This window comes from Orycteropus afer, unplaced genomic scaffold, assembly GCF_000298275.1.
Source record: "Orycteropus afer afer isolate SDZICR_OR568_19922 unplaced genomic scaffold, OryAfe1.0 scaffold00047, whole genome shotgun sequence".
Lineage (NCBI taxonomy): Eukaryota > Metazoa > Chordata > Mammalia > Tubulidentata > Orycteropodidae > Orycteropus > Orycteropus afer.
In genome coordinates, this window is record NW_006921634.1 from 14,142,746 (window position 1) to 14,163,284 (window position 20,539).

At 36.4% G+C, this 20,539-nt stretch overlaps 1 protein-coding gene across 1 annotated transcript in view; it reads left to right on the top strand.

Moving 5' to 3' along the window:
- The window catches only part of CNTN5 (contactin 5), a 799,637-nt gene that overhangs the window by 449,150 nt on the left and 329,948 nt on the right, over positions 1-20,539 (top strand). Inside the window, exon 8 of the mRNA XM_007938106.1 lies at positions 8,190-8,371. Within this exon, the coding sequence (XP_007936297.1) occupies positions 8,190-8,371 (182 nt within the window). The remainder of the gene's footprint in view (positions 1-8,189; positions 8,372-20,539) is intronic.

Here is a 20,539-nt window from a genome sequence, read left to right on the forward strand (position 1 = left end):
TCACTGTACCAAAAAGAACTGGTCAGTCTTCATCCATTTCAAGAGGTGGCATATGATCTAGAACCAATGGTACTGAAGGAGGAAGTCAAAGCTGCAATGGAGGAATATGCAAAGAACAAGACTCCGGGAATTGACAGAATACCCATTGAGATATTTCAACAAATGGATGCTGCACTGGAAGTACTCACTCGGTTATGCAAGAGATTTGGCCAACTCTGGAAGTTGAGTGATTTGGCCAACTGACTGGAAGAGATCCATATTTTACCCATTCCAAAGAAAGGTGATCCCACAGAATATGGAAATTATCAAACAATATCAATAATATATCATTCAAGTAAGCTCTTACTGAAGATAATTCCAAAACGGTTGCAGCAGTATATTGATAGAGAACTTCCAGAGGTACAAGCTAGATTCAGAAGAGGATGTGAAACAAGGGATATCATAGCTGTTGTCAGATGGATCTTGGCTCAAGGCAAAGAATACCAGAAAGGTGTTTACTTGTGCTTTATTGATTATGCAAAGACATTTGATTATGTGGATCATGACAACTTATGGATAACATTGAGAAGAACGGGAATTCCTGAACACTTGATTGTACTCATGAGGAACCTATACCTTCACCAAGAGGCTGTCTTTTGAACAGGACAAGGGGACACTGCATGGTTTAAAATCAGGAAAGGAGTGTGTCAGGGTTGTATCCTTTCCCCATACTTATTCAATCTATATGCTGAGCAAATAATCCAAGAAGCTGGACTATATGAAGAAAAATGTGGCATCAGGATTGGAGGAAGAATCATTAGCAACCTGAGATATGCTGATAATACAACTTTGCTTGCTGAAAGTGAGGATGGCTTGAGGCACTTATTGATGAAGATTCAGGAACACAGTCTGCAGTATGGATTACATCTCAATATAAAGAAGACAAAAATCCTCACAACTGGACCAATAAGTAGCATCATGATACGTGGAGGAAAGATTGAGGTTGTCAAGGAATTCACATTGCTTGGTTCTACAATCAACACCAATGGAAGCAGCAATCAGGACATTAGACAATGTGTAGCACTGGGCAGGTCATCTGCAAAGGAACTCTCTCAAGTGCTGAGGAGCAAGGATGTCTCCTTGAGGACTAAGGTGCACCTGACACAGGCCATGATATTTCCAATCACCTTGTATGCATGTGAGGGCTGGACAACGAATAAGGAAGACCGAAGAAGAGTTGATGCTTTTGAGTTGTGGTGCTGGCAAAGAATTATGAAAGTACCGTGGACTGCCAAAAGAACTAACAGATCTGTCCTGGATGACGTTCAGCCGAGATGCTCCTTGGAAGCAAGGATGGCCAGACTTCGTCTCACCTACTTTGGTCATGTTATCAGTGGGAACCATTCCCTGGAGAAGGATGTCATGCTTGGTAAGGTGGAGGGTCAATGAAAGAGGGGAAGTCCTTCAACGAGATGGATTGACATGATGGCTGTGACAATGGGCTCCAGTATAGCAAGGATCATGAAGCCGGTGTGGGATGGGGTCTCTATGAGATGGAAACGACTCGACGGCACCTAACAACAACAGCAATGTTATTTAAAAAAGATATTTTAAATGTATAAGTTGTTGGTCTTGGCAAACTCTATCATGCCATCTCCTGCATCATTTCTATCACCAAGGCCATGTTTTCCAGCTACTGAAGATTCTTTGTTTTCAATTTTTGCATTCTAGTCACCAATAATTATCAGTACATCTTGATTGAATATTTGTCAATTTCAGACTGCAGCAGTTGAAAAATTCTTCAATTTCTTTATCTAAAGCTTTAGTGGTTAGTGAGTAAATTTGATTAATGGTAGCATCAACTGCTCTTATTTGTAGATGTATAGATATCATCCTATCACTGACAGCATTGTACTGCAGAATAGATCTTCAAATGTTCTTTTGAGATGAATGGTGCACCATTCTTCTTTAATTTTTCATTCCTGGAATAGTAGACAATATGATTGTCCAATCAAGAAGGGAGTGCATCAGAATTGTATCCTTTCACCATACTTATTCAATCTGTATGCTGAGCAAATAATCTGAGAAGCCAGACTATATGAAGAAGAATGCAGCATCAGGATTAGAGGAAGACTCATTAATAACCTTTGGTACGCAAACAACACAACCTTGCTTGCTGAAAGTGAAGATGACTTGAAGCATTTGCTGATGAAGATTTAAGACTACAATCTGCAGTATGGATTACACCTCAATGTAAAGAAAATGAAAACCCTTACAACTGGACCAACAAGCAGCATCACAATAAATGGAGAAAACATGAAGTTGTTAAAAATTTCATGTTACTTGAATCCACAATCAACACCCATGAAAACAGCAGTCAAGAAATCAGACAACATATTGCATTGGGCAATGTGCTGCAAAAGACATCTTTAAAGTGCTAAAGAGCAAAGACATCTCTTTGAAGACTAAGATACACCTAACCCAAGTCATGGAGTTGTCAATTGCCTCATTGTCCCAGAGGAAGTGCAGCCAGAAACCTCCTTGGAAGCAAGAATGGCCAGACTTTGTCTCACCTACTTTGCTCATGTTGTCAGAAGAGACTATTTCCTGGAGAAGAATATCATGCTTGGTAAAGTGGAAGGTCAGTGAAAATGAGGAACACCCTCAACAAGTCAGATTGACACAGTGGCTGCAATTATGGGCCCAGGTATAGCAAGGATTGTGAGGCTAGCACAAGATGGTGCAGTGTTTCATTCTGTTTTATATCGGGTTGCTATGAGGTAGAGCCGGCTTGATGGCACCTAAAACAATTCAAAATGGTCAATACCAGTCCATTTCAGCTCACTAATGCCTAGAATATTGATCTTTATGCATTCTATTTCATTTTGACAACTTCCAATTTTCCTAGATTTATACATTGTATATTCCATGTCCAGATTATTAATGAATGTTTGCAGCTCTTTCTTCCATTGTGAGTCATGGCCCATTAGTAAATGAAGGTCCTGAAAGCATATTCTATCCATGACATTAAAGTCTACTCTACTTTGAGGAGATGGCTCCTTCCTAGTCATATTTTGAGTGTCTTCCACCAGTAGCAGATGAGGCAATTTACTTCCATAAAGTTTTACAGCCTTGGAAATCCAATGGGGGCCACCATGAGTCAGAATCCACTCCATGGCAGTGTTCTGTTGTTGTTTGTTTGTTTGTTTAAGTTTTCCAATCTGATTGGCTCATTGTCTGGCACTATATCAGACAATGTTTCACTGCTATTCATAAAATTTTATAGTGATGTGTCAGTGTTTCATTACTATTCATAAGATTTTCAGTGACCAATTTTTACAGAAATGTATGGCCCCATCCTTCTTCCTAGTCTGTCTTAGTCTGGCAGTGCCACAGTAATCTGTCTGCCATGGCTGACCCTACTGGTATTTGAAATACCAGTGTCATAGCTTCTAGCCTCAGAGTAATACATAAGCCACCATAGTAGGGCAAACTGACAGATGAATGGTGGAAAAATCATTATAGCTAACATTTATTGAATACTCATGTTTTGCTAATGTGTTATACTGTAATATAAGTAATTCATCTTGAGTAATCCTGAAAATTATATTACCCAGTACCATTGAGTCAATTACGACCCATAGCAACCACCATTGGGTTTCAAAGGCTGTAAATCCTTCGTGAAGTAGATTGTGTCATCATCATTCCACAGGGCAGCTGGTGAGTTTGAACTATTGACCTTCTGGTTAGCAGCCAAATGCCTTATCCACTACATTACCAGAGATCATTGAAAGTTATATTAGAAGAATAATTTCTTTATTTCATAAAGATATAGGAGCTCTGGTAGCATAGTGGCTAAAGCACTTGACTGCTAACCAGAAGTCTGGAGGTTCAAACCCACCAGCCACTCCTCGGAAGGAAGGTTGGGCAATCCTACTTCCTTAGTGATACTGCCTCGGAAACCCAAGAAGGGGTCGCTATGAGTCGGGGCCGACTCGACGGCACATAACAACAACAACAACAACATAAAGATATATGAATAACTAGCTACTTTATATGCCAAATACTCTGTCAACCTACTGATGGAATAAATACATCAGTAAATAAAAGCACTGTCCTTAAGATATTTTAATTCTAATGGGATAGATAAATACCCCCATTTTACAGATGGAGAAACTAAAACTCAGATCACATAGGATCTTAGCATCCAAAACGTATTTGAATCTTGATTTCCCTGCACTTGTGATCCTAACAACCACATACTCTGGTAGCTTAGTGCCTAAGGCACTTGACTGCTAACCAGAAGGCTAGCAGTTCAAACCCACCAGCCACTCCTCGGAAAGAAGTTTGGGCGATCTACTTCTGTAGTGATACCACCTCGGAAACCCAAGAAGGGGTTGCTATGAGTCAGGTCCAACTCAATGGCACATAACAACAACAACAACATAGGAAAAAAAAAGAGAAAAAAACATATATTCAAACCATTACAATTATGAGGAAGATGCAAACATTGAAATAATCATTACTAATAGATGTAGATATAGATAGATAGATAGATAAAACATATATTCAAACCATTACAATTATGAGGAAGATGCAAACATTGAAATAATCATTACTAATAGATGTAGATATAGATAGATAGATAGATAGATAGAGATATTTGTTGCCTGATTACTTGATACCAAGCACTTGAAGTCATTTAACTTCGCAATAGCCTTCTAAGACAGGTAGTAATATCTCCATCATATTTTACACTTGAGGAACCCACACTTAACTACCACAACATGTGACCACTCATGAGTAATTTTTTTTTTTTATAGTTGTAAGCAATTACTATTTACATTACTTTCTGCTAAAACACTGGAATTATGGATTAAATAGTTGATTTTCTAGAGGAATATGAATTATCAAATTCAATGTAAACAGATATTTACATGCCACATAATTAAAGAAAACAGAAAAAAATAAAAACACTGTCAAATAATTACTACTACTATGATGTCACATCTAAATGACTTTTTGGATGTCCTATCAAAGTTCCAAGCAATACATAATTCCCTATAATTAAATTGATACATTATAGAAGATACCAAACTATTATCCATCATAATGATGCTAAATCTGTGAAAGGCATAAATAATCAAACCAATCAACTTACTAATAAAAAAGCACAAAAATAAGTTCAACAACTTCATAAACTGCAGGCAATCTCAGTTTGAATATCGATACAAATATCATAAATAAAAACATTACAAATCAATTTTGATTTGAAGAGACCACTAAGCCATGCTCACATCAGGGTTTCTCTAAGGCAAGGTTAATTAAACCTTTCTGGATTCAAGCAATAAGTACCTCAACAAACAAACATGTTGCCAACTCTTTAATCTAGCAATTTTAGTTCTGTGTTGTTCATCAAGAACAAGTCAGAAGGTGTTAAAAGAAAAACAAAGATGTTTATTGTAGTGTTGTTTAAAATAGTGAACATTGCTAGTACTTGTATAAGAAAAAAATTGTTCAAAACGTATCTTACCTTTAGTAATTATAATCTGTAGCAGAATGTTAAACAAGATACGAGTAGTATAAGCAAAGTACTTTGTTATTTAAAAGAAAAAAAAAAAAATGTAGCTAGCTATACCAATAAGGGAGGGAGCTCTGGTAGCATAGCACCTAAGGCACTTGATTGCTAACCAGAAGGCTGGCAGTTCAAACCCACCAGCCACTCCTGGCAAGAATGATTGGGCAATCTACTTTTTTAGAGATACCGCCTCAGAAACCCAAGGAAGCCTCGCTATGAATCGAATGGACTCGACGGCAGTGGGTTTTTGTTGTTGTTGTTGAATACCACTAAGGAAGGAGCAGTGGTGGCATAGCGATTAAGGCATTTTCCTGCTAACCAAGAGGTCAGGGGTTTAAACCCACCAGCGCTCTGCTTGGAAGGAAGGGCAGTCTGCTTCCGCATAGATTTACCATTGGAAACCCAGTGGGGGTCGTTATGAGTTGCAATCAACTCAATGGCAGTGAGTTCCTTTGTTTATTTTTTGATTTTACACCAGTATGCAGTGATTGGCTCAGATATAGCAAAGATGGTGAGGCTGGCTCAGGACCGGGCAGTGTTTCATTCTGTTGAACAGAGTCACTATGAGTCGGAGGCCACCTCACGGCATCTAACACCACCACCATCAATAAGGAAATACTTCTCTGAAGAGGAAGAATTTAGGGAGAGTCTCAGGTTTAGCAAGGTTTAAAAGATATGATTGGAAACACAGTGACATGTGTTTCTGGGTCAGAAGCTATGTAAGGAAGTAGTGAGAAATAAAATTGAAAAAATAGGCTGTGTCCAGAGCATAGAGTGCATTAAAAATGCATAGTAATAAATAAATCAGTGGAACCGAACTGAAAGCTTGAAACAGATTCAAGTATGTGGGAACCAATTACACGACAAAAGCAGCATTTCAAATATTGTGGGGAAAAGCTTTCATTTATTTAATAAAGCTGAAATAGTTAGATTCCTTATCTTACACCAGAAACATAAACGTAGTCTATAGTTGAACGATCCAAACACTTTAAAATAGTTAAAAATGCAGTAAGAACTATTGCAGAAAATACCAGCATGAACCTAGACTTAGGAATGATTTTCTAAATAAAAAATCCAGAAATCTAATGGAAACTACAGACATGTTTGTTTCTCACAAAAAAGTTTATAAATTGTATCACAGATGCCATCATAAAATAGCAATACACTAGAGAAGAATATTTCTGAGAAATAAAATCATAACGTCCTAGTATATTAAAAAACTCTAAGAAATTAATTTAAAAAGATGCAAACAACTACAAAGAAAAATGAGAAAAATAGCATAAGGTGACAATTCCCAGAATAGCAGATGCATACAGCTAATAAGATTATGAAAAGATATTCAACTTTCTTAGAGTTGAGTGAAATATTAATTAAAATAGCAACAAAACATCATTTTTTATCTATCAATACTGACAAATATTAAACAGATTTATCACATGAAATGCTGGCAAGGATATGGGAGAACAATCTCATACATTACTAATAGGTGTGGGAACTGCTACCATATTATTGCAAACAATCTGGCAGTACTTATTAAAATGAAAAATGTATATGCCCTTTGATCCATCAATCCCAGTTTTGTGACTGTCTGCCACACAAAATAAAAGCAATATTACATGATATATGTGCATGGTGTTTATAGAAGTTTTTTTTTTTTTTTTTTTTTAACTGGCAAAAAAAGGAAAAAGAAAAAAATGGAAACTGGAACTGTACTGAATGCCTAAGAGGGTGGTCAATTAAATTCTGATATATTCACTCTACATAATAGAATAATCTTTATGTACTGTCCAAAATAAGTCAGGACACTATTTAAGGGATTTAATCTTTTAATAATAAAATAGTAAGTACACTAGTTATACATATATATATATTTAAGAAATCTATGTGTATGTGTATATGTGTATCATAGAGACAAAGTGGAAGTTACATATAAACTCTCTTTGTGGCAGAAAGAAGAGATTTGCAGGGGTGGGGGCCCAAATGTTTCTTAATGTATTTAAATCATCAGTCTTTGACTTCTTAAAAGCAGCACACATTACTTCATAATTTCTCCAAATTACTTTGTCATTTGGGAGCTCTGGTAGTGAAGTGCCTAAGGCATTTGACTCCTAACCAGAGGGCTGGTGGTTCAAATCCACCAGCCACTCCTCGGAAGGAAGGTTGGGCAATCTACTTCCGTAGTGATGTCGACTCGGAAACCCAAGGAGGGGTCGCGATGAATCGGGTCTGGCTTGACGGCACACAATAACAAGAACACGTTGTCATTTAAAATTTCTAATACAATTTTTTCAAAGTGATACTGCCTCGGAAACCCAAGGAGGGGTCGCTATGAGTCGGGTCCGACTCGACGGCTCATAACAACTACAACAACAACAATATATTAAAATGTACAAAGTACTGTCTCTGAATTGCATTCCCTGAAATATGAAAGAAAAGGAAACCATCCCCTTGTAATGTGATCACTTACCAGACAATCCACATAGAAAGTGAAATATATCAACCAGCACATGGTACTTAATTGGGATTACATTTTATGGCACCCAGCCTATTAAGTGCTTAAATTACCAGATAAAAGAATCTATGTTCCTAATAGTGGAAAGTGTATTAACAGTATTTTTGTTCCCTATTGTAGCCCCGTTCCAACAATCACATGGATGAAGGTTAATGGTTATATTCCTAGTAAAGCACGTCTGCGGAAATCTCAGGCAGTGCTGGAGATACCCAACGTGCAGCTGGATGATGCAGGCATATATGAGTGCAAAGCTGAAAATTCACGTGGAAAAAATTCCTTTCGTGGACAATTACAAGTATACAGTAAGTGTTCTTGGCATAGTATGATGCTGTAGTCCCTAGGGTGAAAATGCAAATGCAAATTAATTCTAAGTAAATATTGTCTGTTAAATACATAAAATACAAGTAATAATTTACAAACTGACATTTTTTAATTTTATGGCATCTTGTAAAGCATGCGAAATAGAGAAATGCTTTAAATTAACAATGAATGGGAATTATCAGAGTCTTTGTTGCTATGAGTGGGAATCTACTCAATGGCAGCAGGTTTGTTTTTTGGTTTGCACAGCATAGAGTGCTTATGTCTCTAAAAAATTAGATATTTTCCTGGCATCAAATGAATCTTCTGATGAGTCAAAAATATTGGAAGTATTTTGAACATATTCAAGTCCTTGGCCTAAATTAGGGATACACAAGCTATTGCCCAAGGGCCGTTTCCTGCCTAGCTTCCTGTTTTTGTAAATAAAATGTTATTGGAACACCGCCACACATCTACATGGCATCTATATTGGCTTTTGTGCTGCAATGGCAAGATTGAATAGTTGAGAAAGAAACCAGCTGGCTCATAAAGCCTAAAATATTTACTTTTTGGTCCTTTACAAAAAAAAAAATTGCTGACTCTTAGCCTAAATTAATATGCCCATATGTCAAATAGCTTCTATGGCCTGCAAGTGTTTATATTGTCCCCAAAATGCCAAAGAGCTAACCATGTTGTGTTTAAGAATTGAGAAAATATGGTTCAAAAATATCTGCAATCTCATCTTTACTTCTGAGGATCACAGATTGCATGCGCTTTTCCCACTTGTTTTTGTACTATTCACTAACCGTGAATAGTACTATATCCATTTCCCAGATGAGAACACTAAAAAGAGAGGAATATAGTAAGCCAGAACATTCATATAAGCAAATACAGATGTTGATTTTACCAAGTAAATATGACTATCACTATATCTCATGATCAGTTCTCCTAAAAAGTACAATGTCCAGTACAGGGACTCTTAAAGAGTATTTTGAAAAGCTCATATCAGAATTCAATCTTTCTTTATTTATTTCTTGTAACTCCTTAGGAATCCATCACTCCGACCAAATTTACTATGCCATATACATTATACTTATTCATTCATTTATTCATTTAATATTTAGTAAGTGCCTACTACTGGGATTAGGAGCTCTGGTAGCATAGTGCCTAAGGCACTTGACTGCTAACCAGAGGGCTAGTGGTTCAAACCCACCAGGCACTCCTCAGAAGGAAGATTGGGCAATCTACTTCCGTAGTGATACTGCCTCAGAAACCCAAGAAGGAGTCACTATGAGTTGGGGCCGACTCGATGGCACATAACAATATAACTGGGATTACTGCTAGCAAGAGAGCTTTGAAGGAAGTTATGTTCCATCAGATTAGGTAAAAAAGCATACCTTACATTACAGCTGAACATGCTATGTTCTGTGATAAATGCACCTGCAAAGTATTATGTGAACAGAGTGTACTACATTCTACTCCTGTGACTCAAGGAAAGTTTTATGAAGATCTTTACATTTAAGGCTAAACAAGGTAAATGCACCCTGAAAGAAAGTGACAAAGAATCATTTAAATTTGTTTATGATTGTGGCACTAGCATACATGTACACATTTCGCTAATCTTAAACCATCAATAATATATTTGGATGAAATCCACAAAGAAAACTGTTCACAATTCCTTGAAGCAAATCAATAGGCAGGCTTTTGGACAATAAATAAGAAACCTGTTGCCATCAAGTTGATTCTGATTCGTAAGAACCATGCAGGACAAACTAGGATCTTTACAGAAAGGATCTCTGGTGATATATAATGGATAAGGTATTTGGCTGCTAACCAGAAGTTCAGAGGTTCAAACCCACCAGCCACTCTATGAGAGAAAGATGAAGCAGCCTATTTCTATAAAGAGTTACAGCCTTGGATACTCAATGGGGGTCTCTATGAGTCAGAACTCACTCCATGTCAGTGGGTTAGGTTAGATTAGGTTAAGTTAGTTTAGATTAAATCTTTGCAGAAGAAGACTGCCACATCTTTTCTCTTGAGTGGCTGGTGGATTTAAACCACCAATCTTTTAGTTATCAGGTGAGTGTGTCACCACTGTGCCATCAGAGCTCCTTTTCCTAATCATAGGGGAAGTCAACGATGCTTCTGTACCTCAATGGAAAAATGATTAACATTCAAATACATTATGTTAGTTTAATCTCACAGTAACAAAGTGAACTATTACTAGTTCCTCTATACAGCTTAGTATTTGATAATGGAAAGCAAGAGCTCAACCATAGCTTTACTACTTAAAACCATTTAAAAAAAAAAATGTAAGGAGTTTGTGTTACATTTAGATCCTTGATGGAAAGTTTCATATCTCTGTGTGTCTTGACAAATGGCCCACCTCTAAATGAGAATTAGATTGGGGTCAGAGGTGCCTGCAAAGCTTCCCACCCCATTCCAGCTATTCCATTCATAGGTAGTAATTAATGATTATTACAAGAAAAGTAGGTTTAAAAAAAAAAAAAAAAAACTTTCATTCAATATTACTGGTGTGCCCTCTGGTGGGAGGGTATGCTAATAAGTAGCAATGTGTGGACCCTCTTTGTGGTGCCCATTTAGTTTTACACTGTGAGCAAGCTGGGTGAAGACAAACTTGCCCACAACATTCATCATTTTTAAGAGAAAAATGATCTTAAAGTTGCCCAGGAAAAGAAATGGGCAATTAGCTACTTGGTATGTGTTTCTGCCAATTTAAGGAAGGTATCTTAAAAACATGTAACTTCTTACTGTCAGGCTCCATCAGGTGCCATGTAAGTTGATTTGCCCTATAGACTCAGTTTATGCTGCCCCAGGGCAATTAGGAATAGAACGCTATTTCAGTTACAAGAGTATCTCAGGTATTACATGGTCACTATACTTTCCTACTTTGAAAATGTTTGTGCTTGATTAGAGAGCTTTTCTCCTTGTCATACTCTCTGAATCTTGGCCAACATTTCTACCTGCCTGGCAATAGTTATAGTTATGGGATGGCATAATGCATGAATATTCCTTGGCTTTCGTGGTTTATATTTAGAATCATCCTTCAGTGGAATGATTTCTGTTGGAAACTATAGCGGCCTAGTGTCCTACAGGAGGAAGTGGAGGCTTACATTTTCAGTCAGATGATCAATATTTACAGAGAACAGAATATTTCCTGTAGTCAGTCCCCCACCCCATAGAAGTGTAATTATGGGAATGTTTTTTTCCCTGCTTAGCTCTTACACTCAAAAGATGAGCAAGAGCTCTAAGGTAGCCTTTCTAGACCCGTGTTTCCCACACACCCCCCCAAAGGCATTACAAAAGTGTACGCTAAAGTAATTGGTAGGCGTAAATTTAAGCCACAATTATTATTTTTATGACTCAGCATCTGTGTTGTAAACATGATAAAACAGAATGAAGCAAAATAAATAAAGTGGTGCAAGGTAGTTAAATACATAAAAAATAAGGTGAATTTACAAGTTTAAGTTAACATATATAGGTGTAAAAGACCATATTTATAAAAATGAAAACAAAATGTAGCAAAAAGAAAACACAAAACTTTGGAAATACTTTGAACCTTAGAGTAAAATGCATATAGATTGTATTGAACCTATTTTTTGTTTATAAAATAAAGTAGTTTTGTAGGTGAAATAACTTATTAATTACTTCTGTCCCCTTTAGTTTTTGATGATTGATTAAAAAAAAGGAAAAATTTAGTTTTAACTAGCTAATCAGACAGTATGTCTTTATATATTCCACATAAATTGAATACTTCCTCTTAAGGTTCTAAATTAAAAAGAAAAAAAAATATGAGAGAAAAAAAGGAAGAGGGGCAGATGGAAAAGTGGAGAAAGGGAGAAAGAGAAAAAGAGAGAAAGATTAAATATCAAACAACTTTAAGCCATTTTATGTTATAGGAAGCTCCCACAATGGAAGGTTTTATTTGTACAGAGAAAAAAAAATGTGTTACATAAATATGGGGAGCTCTGGTAGCATAGTGCCTAAAGCACTTGACTGCTAACCAGAAAGCTGGTGGTTCAAATCCACCAGCCACTCCTCGGAAGGAAGATGGGGCACACTTCCGTAGTGATACTGCCTCGGAAACCCAAGGAGGGGTTGCTATGAGTCAGGTCTGACTCAATGGCACATAACAACAACAACACATAAATATGCTTAATCTATGAGTTTTAGCTACATATCCTGTGCCTAAACCCAACGAGGGGTCGCTATGAGTCAGGGCTGACTCGACGGCACATAACAACAACAACAACAACCATCTAATGTACCAAACTAATAGCAAGGATATCTCCTTGAGGACTAAGGTGCGCCTGACACAAGCCATGATATTTCCAATCACCTTGTATGCATGTGAGAGCTGGACAATGAATAAGGAAGACAGAAGAAGAGTTGATGCTTTTGAGTTGTGGTGCTGGCAAAGAATGCTGAAAGTACCATGGACTGCTAAAATAACTAACAGATCTGTACTGGAGGAAGTGCAGCCAGAATGCTCCTTGGAAGCAAGAATGGCCAGACTTCATCTCACCTATTTTGGTCATGTTGTCAGAAGGGACCATTCCCTGGAGAAGAATGTCATGCTTGGTAGGGTGGAGGGTCAACGAAAGAGGGGGAGGCCTTCAACAAGATGGATTGACATGGTGGTGGCGATGATGGTCTCAGGTATAGCAGGGATTGTGGGGCTGGCGTGGGATTGGGCAGTGTTTCGTTCTGCTGTGCATGGGGTTGCTATGAGTTGGAAATGACTCAACGGCACTTAATAACAACAACAACAACCATCTAATTAGATCTGAAGCACTTACTGATGATTATAGACTATAGTCTTCAGTATGTGTTACGCTTCAACATAAAAGAAAAAAAATCCTTGCAACTGGACCAATAAGCAGCATCATTATAAATGGAGAGAAGATTGAAGTTGTAAAGGGTAACATTTCACTTGGATTCACAACCAACACCCATGGAAGCCCTGAAAACCAAACCCACTGCCATTGAGTTGGTTCGGACTCATAGAGATCCCCATTGTGTTCCCCAGGCGGTAAATCTTTATGGATGTAGATTGCCCCATCTTCCTTGTGTCAAGTGGCTGGTGGGTTTCAACTGCCAACCCCTCTGGTTAGCAGTCAAATGCCTGAGGCACTGTGCCACCACAACTCCTTACCCATGGAAGCAGCGTCAGAAAATCAAGTGACTTACTGCATTGAGCAAATCTGCTGCAGAAGACCCCTTTAAAGTATTAAGGAGTAAAAGTGCCCTTTGACCCAAGCTATGGTATTTTCAACTATCTCATATGCATGTGAAACTAGACAATGAATAAGGAAGACTGCAGAAGCGTTGATGCATTTGAATTGTGGTTTTGGCAAAGAATATTGAAAGTACCATGGACTGCTAGAAGAATAAACAAGCCTGTCCTGAAGGAAGTACAGCCAGAATAATTCTTAGAAGCAAGGATGTTGAGAATTTGCCTCTCATGCTATAGTCTGCTCTCTCTCAGTGAGATTTTTGAAGACCTAATTTAAAGCAATAAGAATGACATGGAGAATAGTTATTTCCTATTTACCTTACTTTTTTTTTCTTTTTTAAAGATAGACAAAACTGTGGTCAGTATGAAGATCCCTGCCATTAGTTCTCATTCTCTTTTTTTCTTTTCTTTACAATTTTATTTAGCTACATTAGGCCTTATTTGTAAAGATGTTTTAGTTATTGAAATACATTCAAACTTATTGTAGAAAATGATATAAAATATAGATCCCTGGTGAGTAATTTTCTAAATAATGAACATTTCTCAACATTAATTTTTGGAGAAATTTTCACACTTTGAATTTTTGATTTTTATGAAAATAGTGTCATATATGTGTGTGTGTGTGTATTTATATACATATATACATACATGTATATTCACAAATGATAGAAAATAAAGATCAAGCTAATGCATGGGCAATGGATTAAGTGAAGTGACTGAAGTAAGCAATATTTACTATAACAAATTACGATAAAACCAAAAAAAAACCCACTGTCATTGAGTTGATTCTGACTTACAGCAGCCATTGACAAAAAGCAGAACTACCCCATAGATTTTCAATGCTGTAAATTTTAAGGAGCAGAGTGCCTCATCTTTCTCCCATAGAGCAGCTGGTAGATTTGAACTGACAACTTTTAAGTTAGCAGCCTAAAGCTTTAACCACTTTACCACTAAAGCTCTGCAATCATCATAGTAGCCCATTAAAATAAGAATTAGTATCTCAGTTTGGAGATGAGATTCATGAAGATTAAGAAACACTCTTGATCACAGATTAGAGCAAAATCATTGAAGCACTGGGATTCAAACCCCCATCCACCTCCACGTTTATTGTCTTTTTTAATATACCACACTTTCTCTTACTGGTCCACAGGTGAGAGTTATAATATTGAAAATGATTTATGTGGATATAATATGTCAACTCCTTAATATTTTAGAGTATGTCAGCAAGGAAGGAGGCCAATAACACATAGCATTTATCAGTAGGGAGCTAAATAATACAAATAATAAGCAAGAATTTTTTTTATGCACATCTGCTTAGTATTTTGAAAAATGTAATCCAGAGACTGAATTCAAGCTCAAATGCTTTACTTAAATTGTTGTCAATATATAATACATCTGGTGATGTTTTTAACAGCTTATGGGTTGAAAGTGCCATATGTCTCCTCAGTTTCCCACACCCTAAGATAGGTGACCTGACAAAAGCTAGATAGATGAAGTTATTCAGTTTGTTTTAAATGTTGTCCACTGAAGGATTTTTTTTTTTTTCAGATAGATCATTGATACCCTACAATCCAGACTACATCTTATTGTATGTTAGCTCCACTTTATTATTATTCAGAAGCCAAATCCATTGTCATTCATTCACAGAAATCCTCTACCAAAGAAAACTCTTCATTGTAACATTTTGTGTTTCTTGTTTTATATTACTATTAATTTTGTTGTCATCCCAAGCAATTAAAAAAAAATACTCTACTGTCTTTTAAGTATCATAGTGTAAGACAAATTTTTTTCAGGCCATTATTCAGTTTCCCAATTTTTAAATATTTGTATTTAAATATTGCCTTTGCAGATAATTCTTTTTGATTCATATAGTGCAGATCTTGTTATTTATAAAATATCTTCCATTTTAAAAACCAAATCCATTGTGAAATTCAAGCTGATCTTTATTCAACAGAACTAACATTCTTCAGGTATATAGTGAAGAATGACAATGCATAAATCCAAACAACATCAATGTTATTTAATGTTTATTCAATTACAACATTAACATTTATTCCTTCAATATGGAGGTTAACTCCATTACAGCATGCTGCACAACCACATTCCTTTTATGATTTATAGGTGCATGTTTCTGTTTTTGTGTAGCATCTAGAAAAGCAGTTAAGCAATATCTCCAAATTATATTGTGTATTTACATATATATATATATATATATATATATATATATATACACACACACATATAGAAAGATATAGATATGAATGTTATATGTACAGAATAGTTATGGCACAAAAATTCATCAACCAGGGAGAGTCATAGTTCACAAGAGCAGGATATGAAATCACACATCTTTCATCTGTTAAGACTTGATAAATTGTTAGCTATTATACTGTAATAGGACACTTTTACTTTTGGAGTAATATATTTGGATAACATTTTAAATGCATCTCACTCATTAGATTTTGAATTGAAAGGAGACACTGTAACATATTTATCTATGTAGTTCCAGTACTATATATTACATGCATTGTAGTGCCCAATAAACATATGAAGAATAAAAGAAAGTAGGAATTAATTTATTTTAGTAGCATTGATCACTTCTTTGATTCCAGTAACAAATTTATTTTGTAATCATAATTCCAATTTAGGTCATTTTATAGAACACTATAAAATATGTTTGTAGAAGTATTATGTTAGTAGTTTTTTTTGCTTTTTCATTTTAATATGCGTTCTTCCAAACTTATAATTTTAGTAATTTTTTAAGATCTCTTTTCAATTTAACTCCAACAAGCTGTATATACAAGTTCTAGTCACAAAACATTAAGAGATAGATCAATACGTATGAAGGCTCATGATGTGGTAGCTTGCTGTGGTGGAAGCTATGCCAGTGGTGTGTCAAATACCAGTGGGGCCACCCATGGTGGATGGATTCAGTGGGGCTTCCAGACTAAGGCAGATTAGGAAAAAGGATGTGACCATGTCCAATGAAAACCTTATTTTATAGATCAGAAACATTGTCTGACATAGTGTCAGAAGATGAGCCTCTCAAGTTGGAAGGCATTCAAGGTACAACTAAGGAAAAGTTGCCTTCTCAAAGTAGAGCAGATCTTAATGACGTGATGGAGTAAAACTTTCAGTACTTCATTTGCTGATGTTACACAAATCAAAAAATGAGAAGAAACAGCTTCAAAATGGAAGAAGCAGCTGCAAATACCCATTAGTAATTGGATGTGTAATGTAGGGGGTATTCACCCAGGAAAATTGGAAGTTGTCAAAAAGAAATGGAATGCATAAAGATCAATATCCTAAGCATTAGTGAGCTGAAGTGGATTGGTATTGGTCATTTTTCATTGGGCAATATATGTTCTGTTATTCCTGGAATGACAGACCAAAGAGGAATGACACCACAGTCATTGTCAACAAGAACATTTCAAGATCTATCCTGAAATATAATATTGTCAGTGATAAGATAATATCCACACACCTACAAGGAAGACTAGTTAATACTATTAATTTTCAAATTTATGCACCAACTACCACAGCCAAAATTGAAGAGATTAAAGATTTTTACCAATTTTTACAGTCTAAAATTGATCAAGCATACAATCAAGCTGTATCGATGATTACTGGTGATTGGAATGCTAAAGTTGGAAAGAAAGAAATATTGGTAGTGGAAAACTAGAGCCCCGGTGATAGAAATGACTCCAAAGACCACATGATAGAATTTTGTATGACCAATGACGTATTCATTACAAATACCCTACATTATTTAAACAGCATTAATGGTGACTATACACATGGACCTCTCCAGATGGATGCACAGAAATCAAATCAACTACATCTGTGGAAAGAGGTGATGGAGAGGCTCAATATCATCAGTGGAAACAATGCTATGGGGCAACTGTGGAACAGACCATTGATTGTTCATATGCAAATTTAAGTTGAAGGTGAAGAAAATTAAACATGGCCCTAAATAAATTAAGGAGACCTAAATTTAGAGAGCACCAACTACTATCTGAATAATAGATAGATGCATTGAACGCCAGTGACTGAAGACCTGATGAATTAAGGGTTGGCAACAAAGACGTAGTACATGAAGAAAGCAAAATTTTATTAAAAAGACAGGAATGAAAGAGAAGACAAAAACGGATGTCAGAAGATACTCTGAAACTTGATCTTCAATGGAGAGTAGCTGAAGTGAATGGAAAAAATGATGAAGTAAAAGAGCTGAAGAGATGATTTCAAAAGGCAGCTCAAGAGGACAAAGTAAATTATTATAATGAGATGTGCATAGATCTGAAGTTGGAAAATCAAAGGGGAAGAACACGCTCAACATTTCTCATTCTGAAAGAAATGAAGAAAAAATTCAGGCTTTGAGTCACAATATTGAAGGATTCTATGGGGAAAATATTGAAAGACAAGGGAAACAGCAAAAGAAGATGGAAAGAATACACAGTCACTGACCCAAAAAGAAGTGCTCAACATTCCATCATTTCAAGGGGTAATATGTGATCAAGAACTAATCATATGAAAGGAAGAAGTCCAAGCTGTACTGAAAGAATTGGTGAAAAATAAGGCTCCAGGAATTGATGGAATACCTACTGAGATGTGTTAACAAAATATCCAGTGCTGGAGCCAGTTACTCATTTAGTCCAAGAAATTTGTAAGACAGCTACCTGGCCAACCAACTGGAAGAGATCCATATTTGTGCCCATTCCAAAGAAAGGTGATACAACACAATGTGGAAATTATCAAACAATATCATTAATGTCACACACAAGTAAAGTACTGTTGAAGGTAGTTACAAAATGGTTGCAGCAGTACATTGACAAGTGACTTCCAGAGAAATTCAAGCCAGATTCAGAAGAGAATGTGGAATGAGAGATATTGTTGCTGATGTTAAATACATCTTGACTGAAACAAAGAATACCAGAGATATTTATCTTTGTTTTGTTGACTATGCAAAGGCATTTGACTATGTACATCATAAGAAATTATGGGTAACATTGTCAGAATGGGAATTCCAGAACACTTTATTGCACTCATAAGGAACCTGAATACAGACCAAGAGGCAGTCATTTGAACAAAACAAGGGGATACAAAAATCAGGAAAGGTATACATCAGGGCTGTGTCTTTTCACCATACTTATTCAATCTCTATGCTGAGAAAATAATATGAGGAGCTGGACTATGTGAAAGAATATACCTCATCAGTATTGAAGAAAGATTCATTAACAAACTCCAAGATGCAGATGACACAACCTTGCTTGGCTGAAAGTGAAGAAGACTTGAAGCACTTACTGATGATCAAAGACTACAGCCTTCAGTATAGATTACACCCCAATATAAAGAAAATGAAAATCCTCACAGCTGGACCACTAAGCAACACCATAATAAATGAAGAAACATTTGAAGCTGTCAAGGATTTTATTTTACTTGGATCCACAGTCATCATCCATGAAAGCAGCAGTCAAGAAACCAATGTAGTGCATTGGGCAAATCTGTTGCTTTTTTAAAAATACCTCTTTAAAATGTTAAAGAACAAAGATGTCATTTTGCAGACTGATGTGTCCTTGACCCAACTCTAGGTCTTTTCAATAACACCATGCATGTGAAAGCTGGAGAATGAATAAGGAAAACCACAGAAGAATTGATGCATTTTAATTGTGGTGTTGTTGAAGAATACTGAATGTAGCACAGACGGCTAGGAGAATGAACAAATCTGTCTTGATGGAAGTACAGCCGAATGCTCCTTAGAAGCAAGAATGGCCAGACGCTGTCTCTTGTATTTTGGTCTTGTTGTCAGAAGGGACCAATCCATGGGGAATGATATCTGATTGCTAGAGGGTCAGTGAAAAATGGAATTGAGTGACATTAGTCAGCAAAGATGGACTCAGCATGATCGTGAGCATGGAGCAGAACTGAGCCATGTTTCTTCTGCTGTGCATAAGGTAGCTATGAGCTGGAAGAAACTTGACAGTGTCTTACAACAACATTATATGTGTCAGTGTTACGTACAAAAACAGGTAAGTCATGTCAATTCTGGTCTCAATGATCTTTCTATCTAACTTGGGTTTCAAACCACAGGCCAACTAATGTAAGCCAGCAGTGAGAAATGAGTAAGACACCAGTATGTAATTATTTTCCAAGTAAATGAAATGTAGAGGGGTTCAAAGAAGGAGTAGATGATTGACATTTGGAGTTGGGATTGGTATACTTTATATAATTTACACTAAATCTTGAATTATGGGTAGAACTAAAAGAGACAGAGAAGAGAGGTAGACTATCCTATGTGAAGTGAATAGCTTGAATAAAGTTCAAGGTGTGCTTTGGAGACAGCAAATCCATCCACTTGGAGACAGCAAATCCACCCAGAAAAGTAAGGTATAAAATTTTAAAGAAAGCTCAAATGTGAAAGTAGAGTTTAATACTGTTTTTGTACCTTACCATTCCTATCAGGATTGGTAGCATATATGACATGTAGCATATGTACAAAGATATAGATTTCAAAAGTCAAGCATAAAAGTTAGGGTCGATATTTGAAGCTCACCAGGATAAGATTAATGTATAGCTTGTAGGCTTATACATTCAATCACTGAATGTGTTCAAACACCTAGAAATCCTGACTATGCCCATGCAGACCTTTTGAAAGACCAGACTGTATTGCCTATAAGACAAGTAAACTATTAGAAACAAAACTCCCACTTAAAGAGAAGTACAAGTTAAAATATATTAGGGATAAACCAATTGCTACCAATTCACCTTTCACTCTGCCAGTGCAGGAGTTCTGGAATCAGAAATATCTGGATTTAAAGTGACTTCTTGAAAGTTAACTTCATGACCTTGAGTAAATTTACTTAAAGTCTCTGAGCCAACTTTCCCTGTTTCATAAACTGGGATCTGTTTTAAGGATTAA